Consider the following 25,093-nt stretch of genomic DNA (forward strand, 5'->3'; position numbering starts at 1 on the left):
TCATGCAGAGCCAACTGTCTGGTGCTTGAGCAGTGGTCAGTGATTATTACTGATGATTTATGGTTTTAAATAGTAAACGCTCATATCACATTTGGACATATTGTGTCCGATGTTCTCGTTGTAAAGAAATAAATACAACTGATCCTGATTAAAAAAGGCAGATGCCGATATCCGTCAAAATGCCAAATATCGGTGCTGATAATGAGTGGATCTGTAGTGTAGCGAGTTTGTCGCCTCCTGTTGACAGACATGATGAAGTGCAGGTAAATGAAGTGAAAGGAAAGCAAACTTGCTGTCATGTTCACCAAGTGACGGACACACCTGTGTGTGCTTTATGTCCATCATCAGCATGACTCCGTATCGTCTGCTCGTCATTAGAGTTGTGTGCTGCAGTAATGAGCAGTGAGGTTGCCAGATGAGTGCGGAGCCCAAGATTCATCAGGGATGATTGTGTGCTGTTGTGTGGATGCAGCGTTGCCATGGGGAGAAGAATTATCTTTGGCTGCATGCAGATGTGTCTCTCCTTCATGCAGCATTATCTATTTGTGGACAGGAAGTGGGAGTGGTGCTAAGTAACACTGCCATCAAACACAAGTGACAAGCCTCTCCAGCGAGTCATCACCATGTCCCAAAATCACATTATTGTCACGCCACTGACGGGTGTTGTTGATTCCAGCCCTTGGCACCCGCCGCCGTGTGCTGCAAAAGGCAAATAAAGCCATTTGGCAAGAGAGCATTTCTTTGCCGTTGCACAAAATACAGCAAATGTGGCGTGCTGCTGCTTTTATGCTTGATCTAAAGCCCGTCACGCCTGCCTCGATAGTCTGAGCACCTCGCGCTCATTGGATGATATCACCACCTTTGTGCCCTGGCAGGAAGTGAGCCGCTCCACTCCTACAAGGAGGCGGGCAGTGGTGTGCATCTGTCACTGGGGCCTGACTCTCTCCTTGGTCACACCGCTCTCTTGCTACTTTGTCTAGCTATCAGCACTCCTTGGCATCAGCATCAGTTGGATATCAAGACGAGGTTGGTACCAACTGTAGTTTGGTATCAGCACGAGTTTGATATCAGTATGAGTTTGGTATCAACACAAGTTTGATGTCAATACGAGTTTTGTATCAACACAAAATTGGTATCAACTCTAGTTTGGTATCAAGACGAGGTTGGTATCAACTCTAGTTTGTTATCAGCTCGAGTTTGATATCAGTATGAGTTTGGTATCAACACAAGTTCGATGTCAATACGAGTTTGGTATCAACACGAGTTTGGTATCAGCACAAGTTTGATATCAGTATGAGTTTGGTATCAACACAAGTTTGATGTCAATACGAGTTTGGTATCAGCACGAGTTTGATGTCAACACGAGTTTGGTAACAGCACAAGTTTGGTATCAGCACAAATTTGGTATGTGTATGAGTTTGGTATCAACACAAAATTGGTATCAACTCTAGTTTGGTATCAAGATGACATTGGTATCAACTCTAGTTTGGTATCAGCACGAGTTTGATATCAGTATGAGTTTGGTATCAACACAAGTTTGATGTCAATACGAGTTTGGTATCAACACAAAATTGGTATCAACTCTAGTTTGGTATCAAGACGAGGTTGGTATCAACTCTAGTTTGTTATCAGCTCGAGTTTGATATCAGTATGAGTTTGGTATCAACACAAGTTTGATGTCAAAACGAGTTTGGTATCAACACGAGTTTGGTATCAGCACAAGTTTGGTATCAGCACAAGTTTGATATCAGTATGAGTTTGGTATCAACACAAGTTTGATGTCAATACGAGTTTGGTATCAGCACGAGTTTGATGTCAACACGAGTTTGGTAACAGCACAAGTTTGGTATCAGCACAAATTTGGTATCAGTATGAGTTTGGTATCAACACAAGTTTGATGTCAATACGAGTTTGGTATCAACACAAAATTGGTATCAACTCTAGTTTGGTATCAAGATGACATTGGTATCAACTCTAGTTTGGTATCAGCACGAGTTTGATATCAGTATGAGTTTAGTATCAACACAAGTTTGATGTCAATACGAGTTTGGTATCAACACAAAATTGTATCAACTCTAGTTTGGTATCAAGACGAGGTTGGTATCAACTCTAGTTTGTTATCAGCACGAGTTTGATATCAGTATGAGTTTGGTATCAACACAAGTTTGATGTCAAAACGAGTTTGGTATCAACACGAGTTTGGTATCAGCACAAGTTTGGTATCAGTATGAGTTTGGTATCAACATGATGTCAATACGAGTTTGGTATCAACACAAAATTCGTATCAACTCTAGTTTGGTAGCGACGAGGTTGGTATCAACTCTAGTTTGGTATCAGCACGAGTTTGATATCAGTATGAGTTTGGTATCAACACAAGTTTGATGTCAATACAAGTTTGGTATCAGCACAAGTTTGGTATCAGCACAAGTTTGATATCAGCACAAGTTTGATATCAGCACGAGTTTGATATCAGCATGAGTTTGATGTCAACACGAGTTTGGTATCAACACGAGTTTGGTATCAACACGAGTTTGGTATCAACACGAGTTTGATATCAGTATGTGTTTGGTATCAACACGTTTGATGTCAATACAAGTTTGGTATCAACTCGAGTTTGGTATCAAGACGAGGTTGGTATCAACTAGAGATGTCCGATGCCGATATTACCAAATGCTTTAAAATGTAATATCGGAAATGATCGGTATCGGTTTTTTATTATCGGTATTGGGTTTTTATTTTTTAATTATTGTATTTATTGAATCAACACAAGATACACTTACAATTAGTGCACCAAGCCAAAAAATCTCCCTCCCCCATTCACACTCATTCACACAAAAGGGTTGTTTCTTTCTGTTATCAATATTCTGCTTCCTACATTATATATCAATATATATCAATACAGTCTGCAAGGGATACAGTCCGTAAGCACACATGATTGTGCGTGCTGCTGCTCCACTAATAGTACTAACCTTTAACAGTTAATTTAGTCATTTTCATTCATTACTAGTTTCTATGTAACTGTTTTTATATTGTTTTACTTTCTTTGTGACAGTTAGAAAGTAAGAAGCAGGATGTTGGATCACAACACTGTACTGGTGGTGTGACAGTTAGAAAGTAAGAAGCAGGATGTTGGATCACAACACTGTACTGGTGGTGTGACAGTTAGAAAGTAAGAAGCAGGATGTTGGATCACAACACTGTACTGGTGGTGTGACAGTTAGAAAGTAAGAAGCAGGATGTTGGATCACAACACTGTACTGGTGGTGTGACAGTTAGAAAGTAAGAAGCTGGATGTTGGATCACAACACTGTACTGGTGGTGTGACAGTTAGAAAGTAAGAAGCAGGATGTTGGATCACAACACTGTACTGGTGGCGTGACAGTTAGAAAGTAAGAAGCAGGATGTTGGATCACAACACTGTACTGGTGGTGTGACAGAAAGTAAGAAGCAGGATGTTGGATCACAACACTGTACTGGTGGTGTGACAGTTAGAAAGTAAGAAGCAGGATGTTGGATCACAACACTGTACTGGTGGCGTGACAGTTAGAAAGTAAGAAGCAGGACAACACTGTACTGGTGGTGTGACAGTTAGAAGGTAAGAAGCAGGATGTTGTACAACACAAGAATACTTTCACAACATGCATGAGAGGAATGAGGAGTGAAGGAGTCAAACAGGAAGTACATGTTTGATTAGTATTGTTTATTAGTATTCCAACATGTCTGAAATCAGTCATTATTTTGCTTGATTGACAGGCATGACAGTGGGAACATTGGGATGTGCCATCAACTCCCACACTAAGTTTATCACGCTTATTAATTGGTTCCACACCCATAGGAATTTTTACTTAATTGGTTCCACACCCGTAGGAATTTTTACTTACAAATGTAATATTTTCATAGATAGAGCATGAAAAACCTGTTTTAAGACATTTGAAGTCCTGCAGACATGAATTTAAAGAGGAAGACACCTTTGCACTCCTTACATAACTAAGAGATACTGTAATACACAAGCTGTAGTTCTGCAAGTTGTGATGTGATTTTATCCAAACTTACTGTATATAGTATATTATTTGGTTTTAGTTGACTTTTTTAGAATATAATAGAATATAAAGTACTTTATTGATCCCTGGAGGAAATTCAGCACCACAGTTCACTGACAATTAACACTTAGGTATTTTTTACATGTGAATAACATAAATATAGTCTATTATACAGCATTATTCACATGTGAATAACATAAATACAGTCTATTATACAGCATTATTCACATGTGAATAAAATAAATACAGTCTATTATACAGCATTATTCACATGTGAATAACATAAATACAGTCTATTATACAGCATTATTCACATGTGAATAATATAAATACAGTCTATTATACAGCATTATTCACATGTGAATAACATAAATACAGTCTATTATACAGCATTATTCACATGTGAATAACATAAATACAGTCTATTATACAGCATTATTCACATGTGAATAACATAAATACAGTCTATTATACAGCATTATTCTCATGTGAATAACATAAATACAGTCTATTATACAGCATTATTCTCATGTGAATAACATAAATACAGTCTATTATACAGCATTATTCACATGTGAATAGCATAAATACAGTCTATTATACAGAATTATTCTCATGTGAATAACATAAATACAGTCTATTATACAGCATTATTCACATGTGAATAACATAAATACAGTCTATTATACAGCATTGTTCACATGTGAATAATATAAATACAGTCTATTATACAGCATTATTCACATGTGAATAACATAAATACAGTCTATTATACAGCATTATTCACATGTGAATAACATAAATACAGTCTATTATACAGCATTATTCACATGTGAATAACATAAATACAGTCTATTATACAGCATTATTCACATGTGAATAACATAAATACAGTCTATTATACAGCATTATTCTCATGTGAATAACATAAATACAGTCTATTATACAGCATTATTCTCATGTGAATAACATAAATACAGTCTATTATACAGCATTATTCACATGTGAATAACATAAATACAGTCTATTATACAGAATTATTCTCATGTGAATAACATAAATACAGTCTATTATACAGCATTATTCACATGTGAATAACATAAATACAGTCTATTATACAGCATTGTTCACATGTGAATAATATAAATACAGTCTATTATACAGCATTATTCACATGTGAATAACATAAACACAGCATTATTCACATGTGAATAATATAAATACAGTCTATTATACAGCATTATTCACATGTGAATAACATAAATACAGTCTATTATACAGCATTATTCACATGTGAATAACATAAATACAGTCTATTATACAGCATTGTTCACATGGGAATAATATAAATACAGTCTATTATACAGCATTATTCACATGTAAATAACATAAATACAGTCTATTATACAGCATTATTCACATGTGAATAACATAAACACAGCATTATTCACATGTGAATAACATAAATACAGTCTATTATACAGCATTATTCACATGTGAATAACATAAATACAGTCTATTATACAGCATTGTTCACATGTGAATAACATAAATACAGTCTATTATACAGAATTATTCTAATGTGAATAACATAAATACAGTCTATTATACAGCATTATTCTCATGTGAATAACATAAATACAGTCTATTATACAGCATTATTCACATGTGAATAACATAAATACAGTCTATTATACAGCATTATTCACATGTGAATAAAATAAATACAGTCTATTATACAGCATTATTCACATGTGAATAACATAAATACAGTCTATTATACAGCATTATTCACATGTGAATAACATAAATACAGTCTATTATACAGCATTATTCACATGTGAATAACATAAATACAGTCTATTATACAGCATTGTTCGCATGTGAATAACATAAATACAGTCTATTATACAGCCTTATTCACATGCGAATAATATAAATACAGTCTATTATACAGCATTATTCACATGTGAATAACATAAATACAGTCTATTATATAGCATTATTCACATGTGAATAACATAAATACAGTCTATTATACAGCATTATTCACATGTGAATAACATAAATACAGTCTATTATACAGCCTTATTCACATGCGAATAATATAAAGACATTATACATTTAAGCTCCATTACCCCCCGCGACCCCGAAAGGGACAAGCGGTAGAAAATGGATGGATGGATTTAAGTCCAGTCAAAAAAGAACATATGCCTTATACAGTCTGATAGCTGTCGGTATGAAGGACAGTCTAGTTTAGTGAAGGACAGTCTAGTTTAGTGATTGAATTTCATTAGTTTATATTGTTTATTGTAGGTATTCTTTCATTCCATGTTTGTATGTCTTCATTTTAGCTGCATCTTATCTTGTTGTCTTTGTTAGTTTCTGTGCCTTTGCTCATATTTTCACTTTGGTCCGCTGTTTTTTTAAAGTGGATTGGATTGTTCCTAAACGCCACCACCTACCTGAAAATACTGCAACGTGTTCGGTGATGATGACGATCCGCTGTGCAATACAGTATTTTAGATTGGTTATTTGAAGTGTATTTATGCATGTTTTAAAATGCTCAATTTAGCCCAAAAACACCTAGAATTTCTTAATTATGCATATTTTTGACTAATAGGCTGCAGTCAATTGTAAACATTAGGATGTTAATGCACTCATTTCCATACATTAGGATGTATATGTAAACATTTGTGTATATTAGGATATATATACGTAGATCACAATTGTGTACATTAGGATGTATATTTAAACATTTGTGCGTATTAGGATGTAGACTTAGATAACAACTGTATACATTAGGATGTAAATGTAAACAATTGTATATATTAGGATGTGTATGTAAACAATTGTGTATACTAGGAAGTAGATGCAGACAATTGTATACATTAGGATGTATATGTAAAACATTGTATACTTTAAGATGTGTATGTAAACAATTGTGTATATTAGGAAGTAGATGCAGACAATTGTATACATTAGGATGTATATGTAAACAATTGTATAAATTAGGATGTGTATGTAAACAATTGTGTATACTAGGAAGTAGATGCAAACAATTGTATATACATTAGGATTTATATGTAAACAATTGTATACATTAGGATGTGTATGTAAACAATTGTGCATATTAGGAAGTAGATGCAGACAATTGCATACATTAGGATGTATATGCAAACATTTGTGTATATTTGGATATAGACGTATATGTATATTAATTCACATATAACGATTGTATACATTAGGATGTATATGTAAACAATTGTATACATTTGGATGTAAAGTATATGTAAAAAAATTGTGTATATTAGGAAGTAAGATGCAAAAAATTGCATACATTAGGATGTATATGTAAACATGTGTGTATATTGGGAAGTAAGTGTGGACAGTAGTGTACATTAGGATGTACTGTATGTGTAAACGTGTGTATATTAGGAAGTACGTGTAGACAGTAGTGTACATTAGGATGTATATGTAAACATGTGTGTATATAAGGAAGTACGTGTAGACAGTAGTGTACATTAGGATGTATATGTAAACATGTGTGTATATAAGGAAGTACGTGTAGACAGTAGTGTACATTAGGATGTATATGTAAACATGTGTGTATATTAGGAAGTACGTGTAGACAGTAGTGTACATTAGGATGTATATGTAAACATGTGTGTATATTAGGAAGTACGTGTAGACAGTAGTGTACATTAGGATGTACTGTATATGTAAACATGTGTGTATATTAGGAAGTACGTGTAGACAGTAGTGTACATTAGGATGTATATGTAAACATGTGTGTATATTAGGAAGTACGTGTAGACAGTAGTGTACATTAGGATGTATATGTAAACATGTGTGTATATTAGGAAGTACGTGTAGACAGTAGTGTACATTAGGATGTATATGTAAACATGTGTGTATATTAGGAAGTACGTGTAGACAGTAGTGTACATTAGGATGTATATGTAAACATGTGTGTATATTAGGAAGTACGTGTAGACAGTAGTGTACATTAGGATGTATATGTAAACATGTGTGTATATTAGGAAGTACGTGTAGACAGTAGTGTACATTAGGATGTACTGTATATGTAAACATGTGTGTATATTAGGAAGTACGTGTAGACAGGTGCTGAGGTGTTATATAGGTTATTTGTCGTGGCACACTTGCTATGCTGCCAGGACAAGACTGCGTGCGTGCGTGAGTGTACCAGATGCGCGTCGTTGATGCCATTTTGTCAGCTGCAGTAAAGTGCAGAAAGCAAGCGAGCTGCGAGCCAGCGTGTGTCTTTGAATGGGGTCAGAGCATCACAGGGAATAATGCATCTCTCTCCTTCCATTACGGCCCGAGAAGAGACATTGTGTCCACACTCTGATTACCACTGATCCATGCTGATGACTCTGTTGGCGGATTATCTCAGTTAGTATCAGCCATCTGTTACTCTCTGTGTGTGTGTGTGTGTGTGTGTGTCTGTGTGTGTGTGTGTGTGTGTGTGTGTGTGTGTGTGTGTGTGTGTGTGTGTGTGTGTGTGTGTGTGTGTGTGTGTGTGTGTGTGTGTGTGTGTGTGTGTGTGTGTGTGTGTGTGTGTGTGTAGGGGTGAGCAGGACTCAGGGCAGGAGTGACACACACAAGAGGGGTGGAATAGTTTGAGGTACACACACACACACACACACACTTTTTAGGAGCACGTGTTGGCAGCCTTTTGTTGAACTCCTGCATGCAAGGCGGCAAAGGGAGTGTGAGATGCAAGGTCATATAACTCTTCTTCATGGACATATTTAACTGTTCTTCATGGACATATATAACTGTTCTTCATGGACATATTTAACTGTTCATCATGGACATATATAACTGTTCTTCATGGACATATTTAACTGTTCATCATGGACATATATAACTGTTCTTCATGGACATATTTAACTGTTCTTCATGGACATATATAACTGTTCTTCATGGACATATTTAACTGTTCTTCATGGACATATATAACTGTTCTTCATGGACATATATAACTCTTCTTCATGGACATATTTAACTGTTCTTCATGGACATATATAACTGTTCTTCATGGACATATTTAACTGTTCTTCATGGACATATATAACTGTTCTTCATGGACATATATAACTCTTCTTCATGGACATATATAACTCTTCTTCATGGACATATTTAACTGTTCTTCATGGACATATATAACTGTTCTTCATGGACATATATAACTGTTCTTCATGGACATATATAACTGTTCTTTATGGACATATATAACTGTTCTTTATAGACATATATAACTGTTCTTCATGGACATATTTAACTCTTCTTCATGGACATATATAACTCTTCTTCATGGACATATATAACTCTTCTTCATGGACATATATAACTCTTCTTCATGGACATATATAACTGTTCTTTATGGACATATATAACTGTTCTTCATGGACATATATAACTGTTCTTCATGGACATATATAACTGTTCTTTATGGACATATATAACTGTTCTTCATGGACATATTTAACTGTTCTTCATGGACATATATAACTGTTCTTTATGGACATATATAACTGTTCTTCATGGACATATATAACTCTTCTTCATGGACATATATAACTCTTCTTCATGGACATATATAACTGTTCTTTATGGACATATATAACTGTTCTTCATGGACATATATAACTGTTCTTCATGGACATATATAACTGTTCTTTATGGACATATATAACTGTTCTTCATGGACATATTTAACTGTTCTTCATGGACATATATAACTGTTCTTTATGGACATATATAACTGTTCTTTATGGACATATATAACTGTTCTTCATGGACATATTTAACTGTTCTTTATGGACATATTTAACTCTCCTTCATGGACATATATAACTGTTCTTCATGGACATATTTAACTGTTCTTCATGGACATATTTAACTGTTCTTCATGGACATATATAACTGTTCTTCATGGACATATATAACTGTTCTTCATGGACATATATAACTCTTCTTCATGGACATATTTAACTGTTCTTCATGGACATATATAACTCTTCTTCATGGACATATTTAACTGTTCTTCATGGACATATATAACTGTTCTTCATGGACATATTTAACTGTTCATCATGGACATATATAACTGTTCTTCATGGACATATTTAACTGTTCTTCATGGACATATTTAACTGTTCTTCATGGACATATATAACTGTTCTTCATGGACATATTTAACTGTTCTTCATGGACATATATAACTGTTCTTCATGGACATATATAACTCTTCTTCATGGACATATTTAACTGTTCTTCATGGACATATATAACTGTTCTTCATGGACATATTTAACTGTTCTTCATGGACATATATAACTGTTCTTCATGGACATATATAACTCTTCTTCATGGACATATATAACTGTTCTTCATGGACATATTTAACTGTTCTTCATGGACATATATAACTGTTCTTCATGGACATATTTAACTGTTCTTCATGGACATATATAACTGTTCTTTATGGACATATATAACTGTTCTTTATAGACATATATAACTGTTCTTCATGGACATATTTAACTCTTCTTCATGGACATATATAACTCTTCTTCATGGACATATATAACTCTTCTTCATGGACATATATAACTCTTCTTCATGGACATATATAACTGTTCTTTATGGACATATATAACTGTTCTTCATGGACATATATAACTGTTCTTCATGGACATATATAACTGTTCTTTATGGACATATATAACTGTTCTTCATGGACATATTTAACTGTTCTTCATGGACATATATAACTGTTCTTTATGGACATATATAACTGTTCTTCATGGACATATATAACTCTTCTTCATGGACATATATAACTCTTCTTCATGGACATATATAACTGTTCTTTATGGACATATATAACTGTTCTTCATGGACATATATAACTGTTCTTCATGGACATATATAACTGTTCTTTATGGACATATATAACTGTTCTTCATGGACATATTTAACTGTTCTTCATGGACATATATAACTGTTCTTTATGGACATATATAACTGTTCTTTATGGACATATATAACTGTTCTTCATGGACATATTTAACTGTTCTTTATGGACATATTTAACTCTCCTTCATGGACATATATAACTGTTCTTCATGGACATATTTAACTGTTCTTCATGGACATATTTAACTGTTCTTCATGGACATATATAACTGTTCTTCATGGACATATATAACTGTTCTTCATGGACATATTTAACTGTTCTTCATGGACATATATAACTCTTCTTCATGGACATATATAACTCTTCTTCATGGACATATATAACTGTTCTTCATGGACATATATAACTGTTCTTCATGGACATATTTAACTGTTCTTCATGGATATATATAACTGTTCTTCATGGACATATATAACTGTTCTTCATGGACATATTTAACTGTTCTTCATGGACATATATAACTGTTCTTCATGGACATATTTAACTGTTCTTCATGGACATATATAACTGTTCTTCATGGACATATATAACTGTTCTTCATGGACATATTTAACTGTTCTTCATGGACATATTTAACTGTTCTTCATGGACATATATAACTGTTCTTCATGGACATATATAACTGTTCTTCATGGACATATATAACTGTTCTTCATGGACATATTTAACTGTTCTTCATGGACATATATAACTGTTCATAATGGACATATATAACTCTTCTTCATGGACATATATAACTCTTCTTCATGGACATAACTCTTCTTCATGGACATATATAACTCTTCTTCATGGACATATATAACTCTTCTTCATGGACATATATAACTCTTCTTCATGGACATATATAACTCTTCTTCATGGACATATATGACTGTTCTTCATGGACATATATAACTGTTCTTCATAGTCATATATAACTGTTCTTCATGGACATATATAACTGTTCTTCATGGTCATATATAACTGTTCTTCATGGACATATATAACTCTTCTTCATGGACATATATAACTCTGCTTCATGGACATATATAACTCTTCTTCATGGACATATTTAACTGTTCTTTATGGTCATATATAACTGTTCATAATGGACATATATAACTCTTCTTCATGGACATATATAACTCTTCTTCATGGACATAACTCTTCTTCATGGACATATATAACTCTTCTTCATGGACATATATAACTGTTCTTCATGGTCATATATAACTGTTCATAATGGACATATATAACTCTTCTTCATGGACATATATAACTCTTCTTCATGGACATAACTCTTCTTCATGGACATATATAACTCTTCTTCATGGACATAACTCTTCTTCATGGACATATATAACTCTTCTTCATGGACATATATAACTCTTCTTCATGGACATAACTCTTCTTCATGGACATATATAACTCTTCTTCATGGACATATATAACTCTTCTTCATGGACATATATAACTGTTCTTCATGGACATATATAACTCTTCTTCATGGACATATATAACTCTTCTTCATGGACATATATAACTCTTCTTCATGGACATATTTAACTCTTCTTCATGGACATATATAACTCTTCTTCATGGACATATATAACTCTTCTTCATGGACATATATCTCTTCTTCATGGACATATATAACTGTTCTTCATGGTCATATATAACTCTTCTTCATGGACATATATAACTGTTCTTCATGGACATATATAACTCTTCTTCATGGACATTTACAGGACTGTCTCAGAAAATTAGAATATTGTGATAAAGTCCTTTATTTTCTGTAATGCAACTAAAAACATGGAAATGTCATACATTCTGGATTCATTACACATCAACTGATATATTGCAAGCCTTTTATTATTTTAATATTGCTGGTTATGGCATACAGCTTAAGAAAACTCAAAAATCCCATCTCAAAAAATTGGAATATTTCCTCAGGCCAAGTAAAAAATAACAGTCAGCATTTATAACTGCAAAACAAAATTAAACATTTGAAAATGTCAATGAATGCACTCAGTACCTGGTTGGGAGTCCTTTTGCACGGATTACTGCACCAATGCGGCGTGGCATGGAGGCAATCAGCCTGTGGCATTGCTGAGGTGTTATGGATGTCCAGGATGCTTCAATAGCGGCCTTTAGCTCATTTGCATTATTGGGTCTGGTGTCTTTCAGCTTCTTCTTCACAATACCCCACAAATTCTCTATGGGGTTCAGGTCAGGGGAGTTGGCAGGCCAATGGAGGACAGTAATGCCATGGTCAGTGCACCAGTTACTGGTGGTTTTGGCACTGCTGGATCATGCTGGAAAATGAAATCATCATCTCCATAGAGCTTTTCAACAGATGGAAGCATGTCGTGCTCTAAAATCTCTTGGTACACAGCTGCATTGACTCTGGACTTGATGAAACACAGTGGACCAACACCAGCAGCTGACATGGCTCCCCAAACCATTGCTGACTGTGGGAACTTCACACTGGATTTCAAGCAACTTGGATTTTGCTCCTCTCCAGCCTTCCTCCAGACTCTAGCGCAGGGGTCACCAACCTTTTTGAAAGCAAGAGCTACTTCTTGGGTAGTGATTAATGCGAAGGGCTACCAGTTTGATACACACTTAAATAAATTGCCAGAAATAGTCAATTTGCTCAATTTACCTTTAACTCTGTTATTATTAATAATTAATGATATTTACACTTAATTGAACGGTTTAAAAGAGGAGAAAACACGAAAAAAATGACAATTACATTTTGAAACATAGTTTATCTTCATTTTCGACTCTTTAAAATTCAAAATTCAACCGAAAAAAAGAAGAGAAAAACTAGCTAATTCGAATCTTTTTGAAAAAATTAAAAAAAGAATTTATGGAACATCATTAGTAATTTTTCCTGATTAAGATTAATTTTAGAATTTTGATGACATGTTTTAAATAGGTTAAAATCCAATCTACACTTTGTTAGAATATATAACAAATTGGACCAAGCTATATTTCTAACAAAGACAAATCATTATTTCTTTTAGATTTTCCAGAACAAAAATTTCAAAAGAAATTCAAAAGACTTTGAAATAAGATTTAAATTTGATTCTACAGATTTTCTAGATTTGCCAGAATAATTTTTTTGAATTTTAATCATAATAAGTTTGAAGAAATATTTCACAAATATCCTTCGTCGAAAAAACAGAAGCTAAAATGAAAAATTAAATTAAAATGTATTTATTATTCTTTACAATAAAAAATTTAAAAAAATACTTGAACATTGATTTAAATTGTCAGGAAAGAAGAGGAAGGAATTTAAAAGGTAAAAAGGTATATGTGTTTAAAAATCCTAAAATCTTTTTTAAGGTTGTATTTTTCGTCTAAAATTGTCTTTCTGAAAGTTATAAGAAGCAAAGTAAAACAATTTATGAATGTATTTAAACAAATGAAGACCAAGTCTTTAAAATATTTTCTTGGATTTTCAAATTCTATTTGAGTTTTGTCTCTCTTAGAATTAAAAATGTCGGCCAAAGCGAGACCAGCTTGCTAGTAAATAAATACAATTTAAAAAATAGAGGCAGCTCACTGGTAAGTGCTGCTATTTGAGCTATTTTTAGAACAGGCCAGCGGGCTACTCATCTGGTCCTTACGGGCTACCTGGTGCCCGCGGGCACCACGTTGGTGACCCCTGCTCTAACGCCTTGACTTCCAAATGAAATACAAAACTTGCTTTGGTGTGAAAACAGGACTCTGGACCACTCTGGACCACTCTGGACCACTCTGGACCACTCTGGACCACTCTGCAACTGTCCAGTGCTTCTTTTCCATAGCCCAAGTCAGACGCTTCTTCCATTGTCTTGAGTTCAGGAGTGGCTTGACCATAGGAATACGACTACATGCTTCCATCTGTTGAAAAGTCCTGTTCATGGAGATGACGTGAAGGCCGCCTACACACATCAAAGACCGCTGACGTTTATAGTCTTCTCGGATCCACCGCTGGAACACACCTGATTAGAGATCACCGATTATCAACACCATTTTCACAATCAGCACATTTGTACATTTCTTTATTTCCATGACTATTTATTTACATTGTAGATTATCACATCAAAAAACTACACACGTGGAGTTACTGTATGTACTTGACAGAAAAATGTGAAATAAGTGAAAACATGCTATTAATTTCTCCTAATGGGGTCTGGTCTGCAATCACTGCTGCTATTGTTGTTGTTGTGGGATGTAATTGCAGGAGTGAGGAAGAAGATGGACTGCTGTCCCAGAGGAGGGGGAGGGGAGGGGAGTGCTGCTTACTCCTCTGCAATGTTTGTGTTGACATGGTGACAACATTAAGTGCAGATATTGAGAAATGTCTTCCTCCTCCTCATCTTCTTCACTTAGCAGCTGACAGTCCATCTGCAGAATGATAATGACACACTTCTCATGATACTGGCATGCCTCTTTTTTACCGTTTGTCCCCTTCGGACACATTGAAGCAGCCTGACTGGTGCAACAGATTGCACTTTGGACTCTTCTTCTTCTAGGGATGGGCGATACGGCTGGGTTTCATATCGTTCCATATTGATATTCTCTGATATTTTTTATGACTTATGGAAAATAAGGACCAACTCTCCTTTGATATCAACTCTCATTTGACATCAACTCTCGTTTGACATCAACTGTCGTTTGACATCAACTGTCGTTTGATATCAACTTTAGTTTGACATCAACTGTCGTTTGACATCAACTGTCGTTTGATATCAACTTTAGTTTGACATCAACTGTCGTTTGATATCAACTTTAGTTTGACATCAACTGTCGTTTGACATCAACTGTCGTTTGATATCAACTTTAGTTTGACATCAACTGTAGTTTGACATCAACTCTCGCTTGTTATCAACTCTGGTTTGATATCAACTCGCACACAACTATATTTTTTATGACCTATAGAAAATAAGGACCAACTGTTATTTGACATCAACTCTCGTTTGACATCAACTCTAGTTTGATATCAACTCTGGTTTGACATCAATTGTAGTTTGACATCAACTCTCGCTTGTTATCAACTCTGGTTTGATATCAACTCGCACACAACTATATTTTTTATGACCTATGGAAAATAAGGACCAACTGTTATTTGACATCAACTCTCGTTTGACATCAACTCTCGTTTGACATCAACTCTCGTTTGATATCAACTGTCGTTTGATATCAACTGTCGTTTGATATCAACTCTCGCTTGACATCAACTCTAGTTTGACATCAACTGTAGTTTGACATCAACTCTCGTTTGATATCAACTGTCGTTTGATATCAACTGTCGTTTGATATCAACTCTCGCTTGACATCAACTCTCGTTTGACATCAACTCTAGTTTGACATCAACTGTAGTTTGACATCAACTCTCGTTTGATATCAACTGTCGTTTGATATCAACTGTCGTTTGATATCAACTCTCGCTTGACATCAACTCTCGTTTGACATCAACTCTAGTTTGACATCAACTGTAGTTTGACATCAACTCTCGCTTGATATCAACTCTAGTTTGACATCAACTCTAGTTTGACATGAACTGTAGTTTGACATCAACTCTCGCTTGATATCAACTCTAGTTTGATATTAACTTTGGTTTGATATCAACTTCTGTTTGATGTCAACCCACACAACTATATTTTTTATGACCTATGGAAAATAAAGACCAACTCTCGTTTGATATCCACTCTTGTTTGATATCAACTCTCCTTTGACATCAACTCTAGTTTGACATCAACTCTCGTTAGATATCAACTCCGGTTCGGCATCAACTCTGGTTTGATGTCAACCCACACAACTATATTTTTTATGACCTATGGAAAATAAGGACCAACTCTCGTTTGATATCCACTCTTGTTTGATATCAAGTCTTGTTTGACATCAACTCTGGTTTGACATCAACTCTTTTTTAATATCAACTATGGTTTGATATGAACTCTAGTTTGGTATCAACTCTAGTTTGACATCAACTGTAGTTTGACATCAACTCTCATTAGATATCAACTCCGGTTCGGCATCAACTCTGGTTTGATGTCAACCCACACAACTATATTTTTTATGACCTATGGAGAATAAGGACCAACTCTCGTTTGATATCCACTCTTGTTTGATATCAACTCTGGTTTGACATCAACTCTGGTTTGACAAAAACTCTTTTTTAATATCAACTCTGGTTTGATATGAACTCTAGTTTGGTATCAACTCTAGTTTGACATCAACTCTAGTTTGACATCAACTGTAGTTTGACATCAACTCTCGTTAGATATCAACTCCGGTTCGGCATCAACTCTTGTTGGATGTCAACCCACACAACTATATTTTTTATGACCTATGGAGAATAAGGACCAACTCTCGTTTGATATCCACTCTTGTTTGATATCAACTCTGGTTTGACATCAACTCTTGTTTGACATAAACTCTTTTTTAATATCAACTCTGGTTGGATATGAACTCTAGTTTGGTATCAACTCTAGTTTGACATCAACTGTAGTTTGACATCAACTCTCGTTAGATATCAACTCCGGTTCAGCATCAACTCTTGTTGGATGTCAACCCACACAACTATATTTTTACGACCTATAGAAAATAAGGACCAACTCTAGTTTGGTATCCTCTCTCGTTTGATATCAACTCTTGTTTGACATCAACTCTTGTTTGATATCAAGGTAACTTTACTTTGATAACAACTCTTGTTCGATATCAACTCTTGTTTGATATCAAGTTAACTCTAGTTTGATATCAACTCTTGTTTGATATCAAGTTAACTCTAGTTTGATGTCAACTCTTGTTCGATATCAACTCTTGTTTGATATCAAGTTAACTCTAGTTTGATATCAACTCTTGTTTGATATCAAGTTAACTCTAGTTTGATGTCAACTCTTGTTTGATATCAAGTTAACTCTAGTTTGATGTCAACTCTTGTTTGATATCAAGGTAACTTTGATATCAACCATGAAATTTGCATGAATGTACCTTCAAATTGATGAACTACTTTTTCATTAGCTGAGTCAGTATCAGGGTTGAACAATATTGCTAAAAAACTGTATCACCATAAGTGTTTTAAATGGGTCGATATTGATAATTTGTGATCATGTTTATAATTTATGGTAAATAGGTAACTTCCTGTGATCATAACCCCTCAGCTATCAAGGCGGAAAGGAAATGTCAACACAAGCAAGGAAAACACTCAAAAGTAAACAAAATAGTGAAATCCCTTTGAAGACTTAACAATAAGCTCTTAAAATGAAGGAATATGTAAGAAATGCTTCATAAAGTGTAAGAAAATAGTGCAAAGTGTGAAAATGTAAAGATGTAGAAACCTAAGAACTATTTTCTGCAAGTTTAGTTCTGGGAAATAACGGCTGTGTAACATTAATTTGCCCCGTTATTCTTATTTAACTATGGAAATCATTTTTTGTTCATCAGTAATTGTTTAAACATTATTAATATATTGGTTGATATTGATAAATATTGACATTTTTTATGACTTATGGAAAATAAGGAGCAGGCCTTCTGATTATAACCCCTCAGCTATCAAGGCAGAAAGGAAATGTCAACACAAGCATGGAAAACACTCAAACAATGTCAACAAAATAGTCAAGTCACATTGAAGACTTAACAATAAGATATTAAAAATAAGAATATTTAAGAAATGCTTCATAAATTGTAAGAAAATAGTGCAAAGTGTGAAAATGTAAACAGAGAAACCTGAGAACTGTTTTCTGCTGGGAAATAACGGCTGTGTAAAATTAATCTGCCCTGTTATTCTTATTTAACTATGGAAATTATTTTCGTTATGCAGTAATTGTTTAAACATTATTAATATATTGGTTGATATTGATAGATATTGACATTTTTTATGATTTATGGAAAATAAGGAGCAGATTATAATCCCTCAGCTATCAAGGCAGACAGGAAATGTCAACACAAGCATGGAAAACACTCCAACAAAGTAAGCAAAATAGTCAAATCACATTGAAGACTTAACAATAAGATAATAAAATAAAAATGTGTAAGAAATAAGGTAATAAAAATAAAAATGTGTAAGAAATAAGATAATAAAAATAAAAATGTGCAAGAAATACGATAATAAAAATAAAAATGTGTAAGAAATAATGTAATAAAAATAAAAATGTGTAAGAAATAATGTAATAAAAATAAAAATGTGTAAGAAATAAGATAATGAAAATAAAAATGTGTAAGAAATAATGTAATAAAAATAAAAAATGTGTAAGAAATAAGGTAATAAAAATGTGTAAGAAATAATGTAATAAAAATAAAAATGTGTAAGAAATAATGTAATAAAAATAAAAATGTGTAAGAAATAAGATAATAAAAATAAAAATGTGTAAGAAATAATGTAATAAAAATAAAAATGTGTAAGAAATAATGTAATAAAAATAAAAATGTGTAAGAAATAAGATAATAAAAATAAAAATGTGTAAGAAATAATGTAATAAAAATAAAAAATGTGTAAGAAATAAGGTAATAAAAATGTGTAAGAAATAATGTAATAAAAATAAAAATGTGTAAGAAATAAGATAATAAAAATAAAAATGTGTAAGAAATAAGATAATAAAAATGTGTAAGAAATAATGTAATAAAAATAAAAATGTGTAAGAAATAATGTAATAAAAATAAAAATGTGTAAGAAATAAGGTAATAAAAATGAAAATGTGTAAGAAATAAGATAATAAAAATAAAAATGTGCAAGAAATAAGATAATAAAAATAAAAATGTGTAAGAAATAATGTAATAAAAATAAAAATGTGTAAGAAATAATGTAATAAAAATGTGTAAGAAATAAGATAATAAAAATAGAAATGTGTAAGAAATAATGAAATAAAAATGTGTAAGAAATAAGGTAATAAAAATGTGTAAGAAATAATGTAATAAAAATAAAAATGTGTAAGAAATAAGATAATAAAAATGTGTAAGAAATAAGATAATAAAAATGTGTAAGAAATAATGTAATAAAAATAAAAATGTGTAAGAAATAATGCAATAAAAATAAAAATGTGTAAGAAATAAGGTAATAAAAATGTGTAAGAAATAATGTAATAAAAATAAAAATGTGTAAGAAATAATGTAATAAAAATAAAAATGTGTAAGAAATAAGATAATAAAAATAAAAATGTGTAAGAAATAATGTAATAAAAATGTGTAAGAAATAAGGTAATAAAAATGTGTAAGAAATAATGTAATAAAAATAAAAATGTGTAAGAAATAAGATAATAAAAATGTGTAAGAAATAATGTAATAAAATAAAAATGTGTAAGAAATAAGGTAATAAAAATGTGTAAGAAATAATGTAATAAAAATAAAAATGTGTAAGAAATAAGATACTAAAAATAAAAATGTGTAAGAAATAAGATAATAAAAATGTGTAAGAAATAATGCAATAAAAATAAAAATGTAAGAAATAAGATAATGAAAATAAGAATGTAAGAAATGTTCCATAAAGTGTAAGAAAATAGTGCAAAGTATGAACATGTATAAACCTGAGAAGAAGTATGTTCTGCAGGATGAGTTACTATCTACTTGGAGCCTCGTGGCACTTCAGGCCCTCACAGAGCTTCTCCACTTCTCACCATCAGGCTGCTGCAGTCCTCGCCGCCGACCAGGTTTAGTGGCAGGAAGTTACAACAGTGCTCTAAAGGGTGAGCTAAGGTGGTGTGGTATTAGTACTCTTGCCTTGCATCATGTACAAACCACATTGGTCTGACTACAGGCCTTTTGGAAACAAGTGACTTTTCTTCTTTTATCCACAATTTCTTCATTGTGACTTCCTCTTCTCACTCCACGCAAACAATCAACCACACCCGATAGTTGCTACTGTCACCTGATTGGCTGTCAGCTTCCTCTTCTCACTCCATGCAAACAATCAACCACACCTGATAGTTGCTACTGTCACCTGATTGGCTGTCAGCGAGCGCCTTTGTTCATGCAACCAACCTCGCTTCCATATTTCTTCCCACAAAGAAGAATAAAAAATGACGGGAGACATTTTTCCCAGACACGCGTGCACGTACGTATAGGCCCTCCCAAAGACCTTTGACCCCCGCTGGTGATGACACGACCGCCGCAGCAATGGCGGCCTCCTCCTCCCCGCGGACTGCAGCAGGTTTCCTCTCCCTCCCTCCCTCCCTCTCTTGTCAGTGTTGCTCCTGGCGAAAGGCTGATACTTGATATTCAGAGGATAGCAGCTTTTGTCTCCCAGATTTAATCAGCGGCACTGCGGAGGGTGGAGGAAGGGACTGTTTATGTGTAATGACACAATAACAAAGCCTGCCTGTACAACTCTGCTTTTTGAGGGGGATTTCCACTCCTGGATTCGAGTCAGCTTGACGTGGAAAAGGTGTTGAGTTCATGTGTTGGTTGGTGCCACAGGTTGGACACCTTCCCACGTAATGTTTGTTTCAACTGATGACTCGATAATGGCGGGCTTGGCACCTGCCTTAGGCTGATAATGCAGCGCTGCGTGCGTCCCTCACTTTAAAGCCCCGCCGTGTTGTCCCTCTAAAGGCCTCAGAAGATCTCTTGAAATGAAATGGAATTCTTTTTCATCAAGGAGGTGTGAAGGATCCTGCTTGAGAAATGTTAGCGTGGGTGAGCTTTACACATGACAGGAACACGCTTCTTTCTCTCCTCTTCCCCGTCATGCCACACTTTGGAGGGCTGCATTTCATGTCTTCATTAGCAAAATGTCAGTGACTTTGTTGCATTTGAATTAGAGATGTCCAATAATATCGGCCTGCCGATATCGGTATCGGTAATTAAGAGTTGGACAATATCGGACAAAAAGCCATTATCGGACATCCCTAATTTGAATCAACATTTCAATCAAATGATGCTGACAATTTCACTAAATGAAAAAAATGTGAGTAAAATGTGTGTTGTTTGTTAAAATGGTGTTTTAAAAGTGTATAAAAATGGAGTTAAAAAAAAAATTGGTGCCGGAAAATTCAGTGTAAAATAAATCAGTGCAGAAAAAGTCAGTGTAAAATATTTAATGCATAAAAATGAACTTAAAATATTCAGTCAGTGTAAAAAAAAAATCAGTGCATGAAAAATTAAGTGTCTAAAAAATGTGTAAAAAGAATCAGTTCAAAAAACAATGGAGAAAAATTCAGTGGTAAAAACAGTGTATAAACATTGAGTGTAAAAGAAATAGTGGAGAAAATTCAGTGTAAAAAAAGTTTGGTGCAGAAAAATGTTTTCTATAAAAAAAAAAATCACTGTAAAATTATTTAGTGCAGAATGGTGTAAAAAAAAAAGTAGCGTATGAAAAATCTGTAAAAGAAATTCAGGCTAAAATTGGCAGAAAAAGTTAATGTAAAAATATTTGGTGCAGAAAGATTAATGTATTAAAAGATAATACTGGAAAATAATTCAGTGTATTAACAAATTTGTGTAAATGAATTCAGTGCATCAAAAATCAGTGTATAACAAATCTGTGTTAAAAAAAAAAACTGTAAAAATTCATTGTAGAAACAAATCTGTGTAAATAAATAAAGCGCATAAAAAATCAGTTTGTAAAAAATCTGTGTAAATAAAATCAGTGCATAAAAGTTCAGTGTATGAAAATTAGGTGTATAAAAAATGTGTAAAAAAAAATCAGTGCAAAATAACTATGGAGAAAAAGTCAGTGGTAAAAACAGTGTATAAACATTGAGTGTAAAAAAAAATAGTGGAGAAAATTCAGTGTAAAAAAAGTTTGGTGCAGAAAAATGTTGTGTATAAAAAAATCACTGTAAAATTATTTAGTGCATAAATGTGTAAAAAAAATGTAGCGTATGAAACATCTGTAAAAGAAATTCAGGCTAAAATAGGCAGAAAAAGTTAATATTTGGTACAGAAAGATTAATGTATAAATAAATCACTTAAAAATGTGGAAAAAATTCAGTGTATACACAAATTTGTGTAAATAAATTCAGTGCATCAAAAATCAGTGTATAACAAATCTGTGTAAAAAAATTAAGCGCAAAGAAAATCAGTTCATAACAAATCTGTGTAAATAAAATCAGTGCATAAAAGTTAAGTGTATAAAAATTAGGTTTATAAAAAATGTGTAAAAAAAAAAATCAGTGCTAAAAAACAATGGAAAAAAATTCAGTGTTAAAACATCCGTGTAACATTCAGTGTACAAAAATAGTGGAGAAAATTCAGTGTAAAAAAGTTTGTTGCAGAAAAATGTAGTGCATACAAAATCACTGTAAAAGTATTCAGTGCAGAAAAGTAAAAAATTCACTTAAAATATTCCGTGCAGCAAAGTCAGTGTAAAAAAAAAAATCCAGTGCTTAAAAATTTGGTGTATACAAAATATGTGTAAAAAAAAATAGTGGTGAAAATTCAATGTAAGAAAGTTTGGTACAGACAAATGTGTATAAAAATTCACTGTAAAAGTATTCAGTGCAGAAAAGTAAAATCTGAAAAAAAAGGCTAAAATAGGCAGAAAAAGTTGGTGCAGAAACATTAATGTATAAAAATTCACTTAAAAATGTGCAAACAAATTCAGTGTAGAAACAGATTCGTGTAAATAAATTCAGTGCATAAAAAATCAGTGTAAAAAAAATCAGTGCATAAAAATTAATTGTAGAAACAAATTTATGTAAAAAAATTCAGTGCATAAACAAATTTGTGTAAAAAAAAAGTCAGTTAATAAAAATTAATTGTAGAAACAAATTTATGTAAAAAAATTCAGTGCATAAACAAATTTGTGTAAAAAAAGTCAGTGCATAAACAAATATGTGTAAAAAAAAAAAGTCAGTCCAGAGAAAGTCAGTGTAAATAAAGACTGGAGAAAAATTCAGTGAAAAAAGTGCACAGAAAATTCAGTGTAAAAAAGTTTGTTGCAGAAAAATGTAGTGTATAAAAATCACTTTAAAACTATTCAGTGCAGAAAAGTCAGGGTAAAAAAAATCTGTGTAAAACAAGTGCAGAAATATTAGTTGCTTCAAAAGTTGAGGTGAATTAGGACCGAAGCCTCTCATTGGCTGCTTCTGAAACAGAATCCATTGCTTCAGTCTTAATTTACCCGAAGTGAGTCTTGACTTTTAAAGCAACACATTTTTATCCAAAGGCTTTTTTTTTTTTTTTTTTTACGCAATGAATCAGAATTTGAAAGACATTTTCTGCAAAGAAAGTGTCGGCAACTAAACAATAGAGTTTGGCAAGTAAACGTGTGCTAATGAAGAAGACAGGAGCGAACACACCACCGACCTGCCATGAATCAATAGATGCTGAGAGACTAAATAGAAATATTGTTCAGGGGAAGTGAGATGTGAAAGCAAAAGTGCTGATTGGATTGTGTTTGACAGATATGGAGTCTGGAGAGCGGCTGGCCTCCCCTGCGCCCACCCTGTCTGCTGCTCGCACCTCCTCCCCCGCCGCCTCTTCCTCCTCGTCCTCCTCCTCCTCGTCTCCGGCGCCCCACTCCAAGAGCGGCCTGGCCCCCAGCCCCTCGCCGCTCGGCCCCGCTCTCAGCGCCTCTGGTAAGAACCCTTTGCTGGGTTGTGGTGAAGAACACACGCATCCACCCAAACACCTTCTTGTCTCCTTAGTCATTATGCAGTTAGTCTCTCTCTCTCTCTCTCTCTCTCTCTCTCTCTCTCTCTCTCTCTCTCTCTCTCTCTCTCTCTCTCTCTCTCCCTCGCCGCTACAAGCATGTTTTTTTGCTTCCCTGACAGCTTGGGTTGCAATAGAAAAGCTGCTGCATTAATGAATCCCAAACAATTAGGGGCTTCTTTTGTGTGAGAAACACACACATGCTCCACCATGTCTCCTGACAACCTTCAGCTCTGTCTGCAGCTGCCTCCGTTCAGTGTGTGTGTGTGTGTGTGTGTGTGTGTGTGTGTGTGTGTGTGTGTGTGTGTGTGTGTGTGTGTGTGTGTGTGTGTGTGTGTGTGTGTGTGTGTGTGTGTGTGTGTGTGTGTGTGTGTGTGTGTGTGTGTGTGCCGTGCATCATTTACATTTTAAATTCATCAGCCACTGCGTGTCTTCCCTATTTCTTCAGTGCAGTCATTAGGTGTAGTTACTTCCTTAGCTATTG

At 33.8% G+C, this 25,093-nt stretch overlaps 1 protein-coding gene across 19 annotated transcripts in view; it reads left to right on the forward strand.

Annotated features, from left to right (window-relative positions):
- Window positions 1–25,093, forward strand: part of baz2ba (bromodomain adjacent to zinc finger domain, 2Ba) — a 256,146-nt gene that overhangs the window by 116,915 nt on the left and 114,138 nt on the right. For 9 of the 19 annotated variants that reach the window (XM_062035101.1, XM_062035144.1, XM_062035130.1 and 6 more), the window contains exons 1-2: window positions 20,275–20,702; window positions 24,363–24,536. In XM_062035101.1, coding sequence (XP_061891085.1) covers window positions 20,528–20,702; window positions 24,363–24,536 — 349 coding nt within the window. In that variant the 5' untranslated portion in view covers window positions 20,275–20,527. Of the gene's footprint in view, window positions 1–20,273; window positions 20,703–24,362; window positions 24,537–25,093 lie in introns of those variants that run through there. The other 10 variants (XM_062035141.1, XM_062035134.1, XM_062035123.1 and 7 more) reach the window with 3 other exon arrangements.

Source organism: Entelurus aequoreus, linkage group LG02, assembly GCF_033978785.1.
Source record: "Entelurus aequoreus isolate RoL-2023_Sb linkage group LG02, RoL_Eaeq_v1.1, whole genome shotgun sequence".
Classification (NCBI taxonomy): domain Eukaryota; kingdom Metazoa; phylum Chordata; class Actinopteri; order Syngnathiformes; family Syngnathidae; genus Entelurus; species Entelurus aequoreus.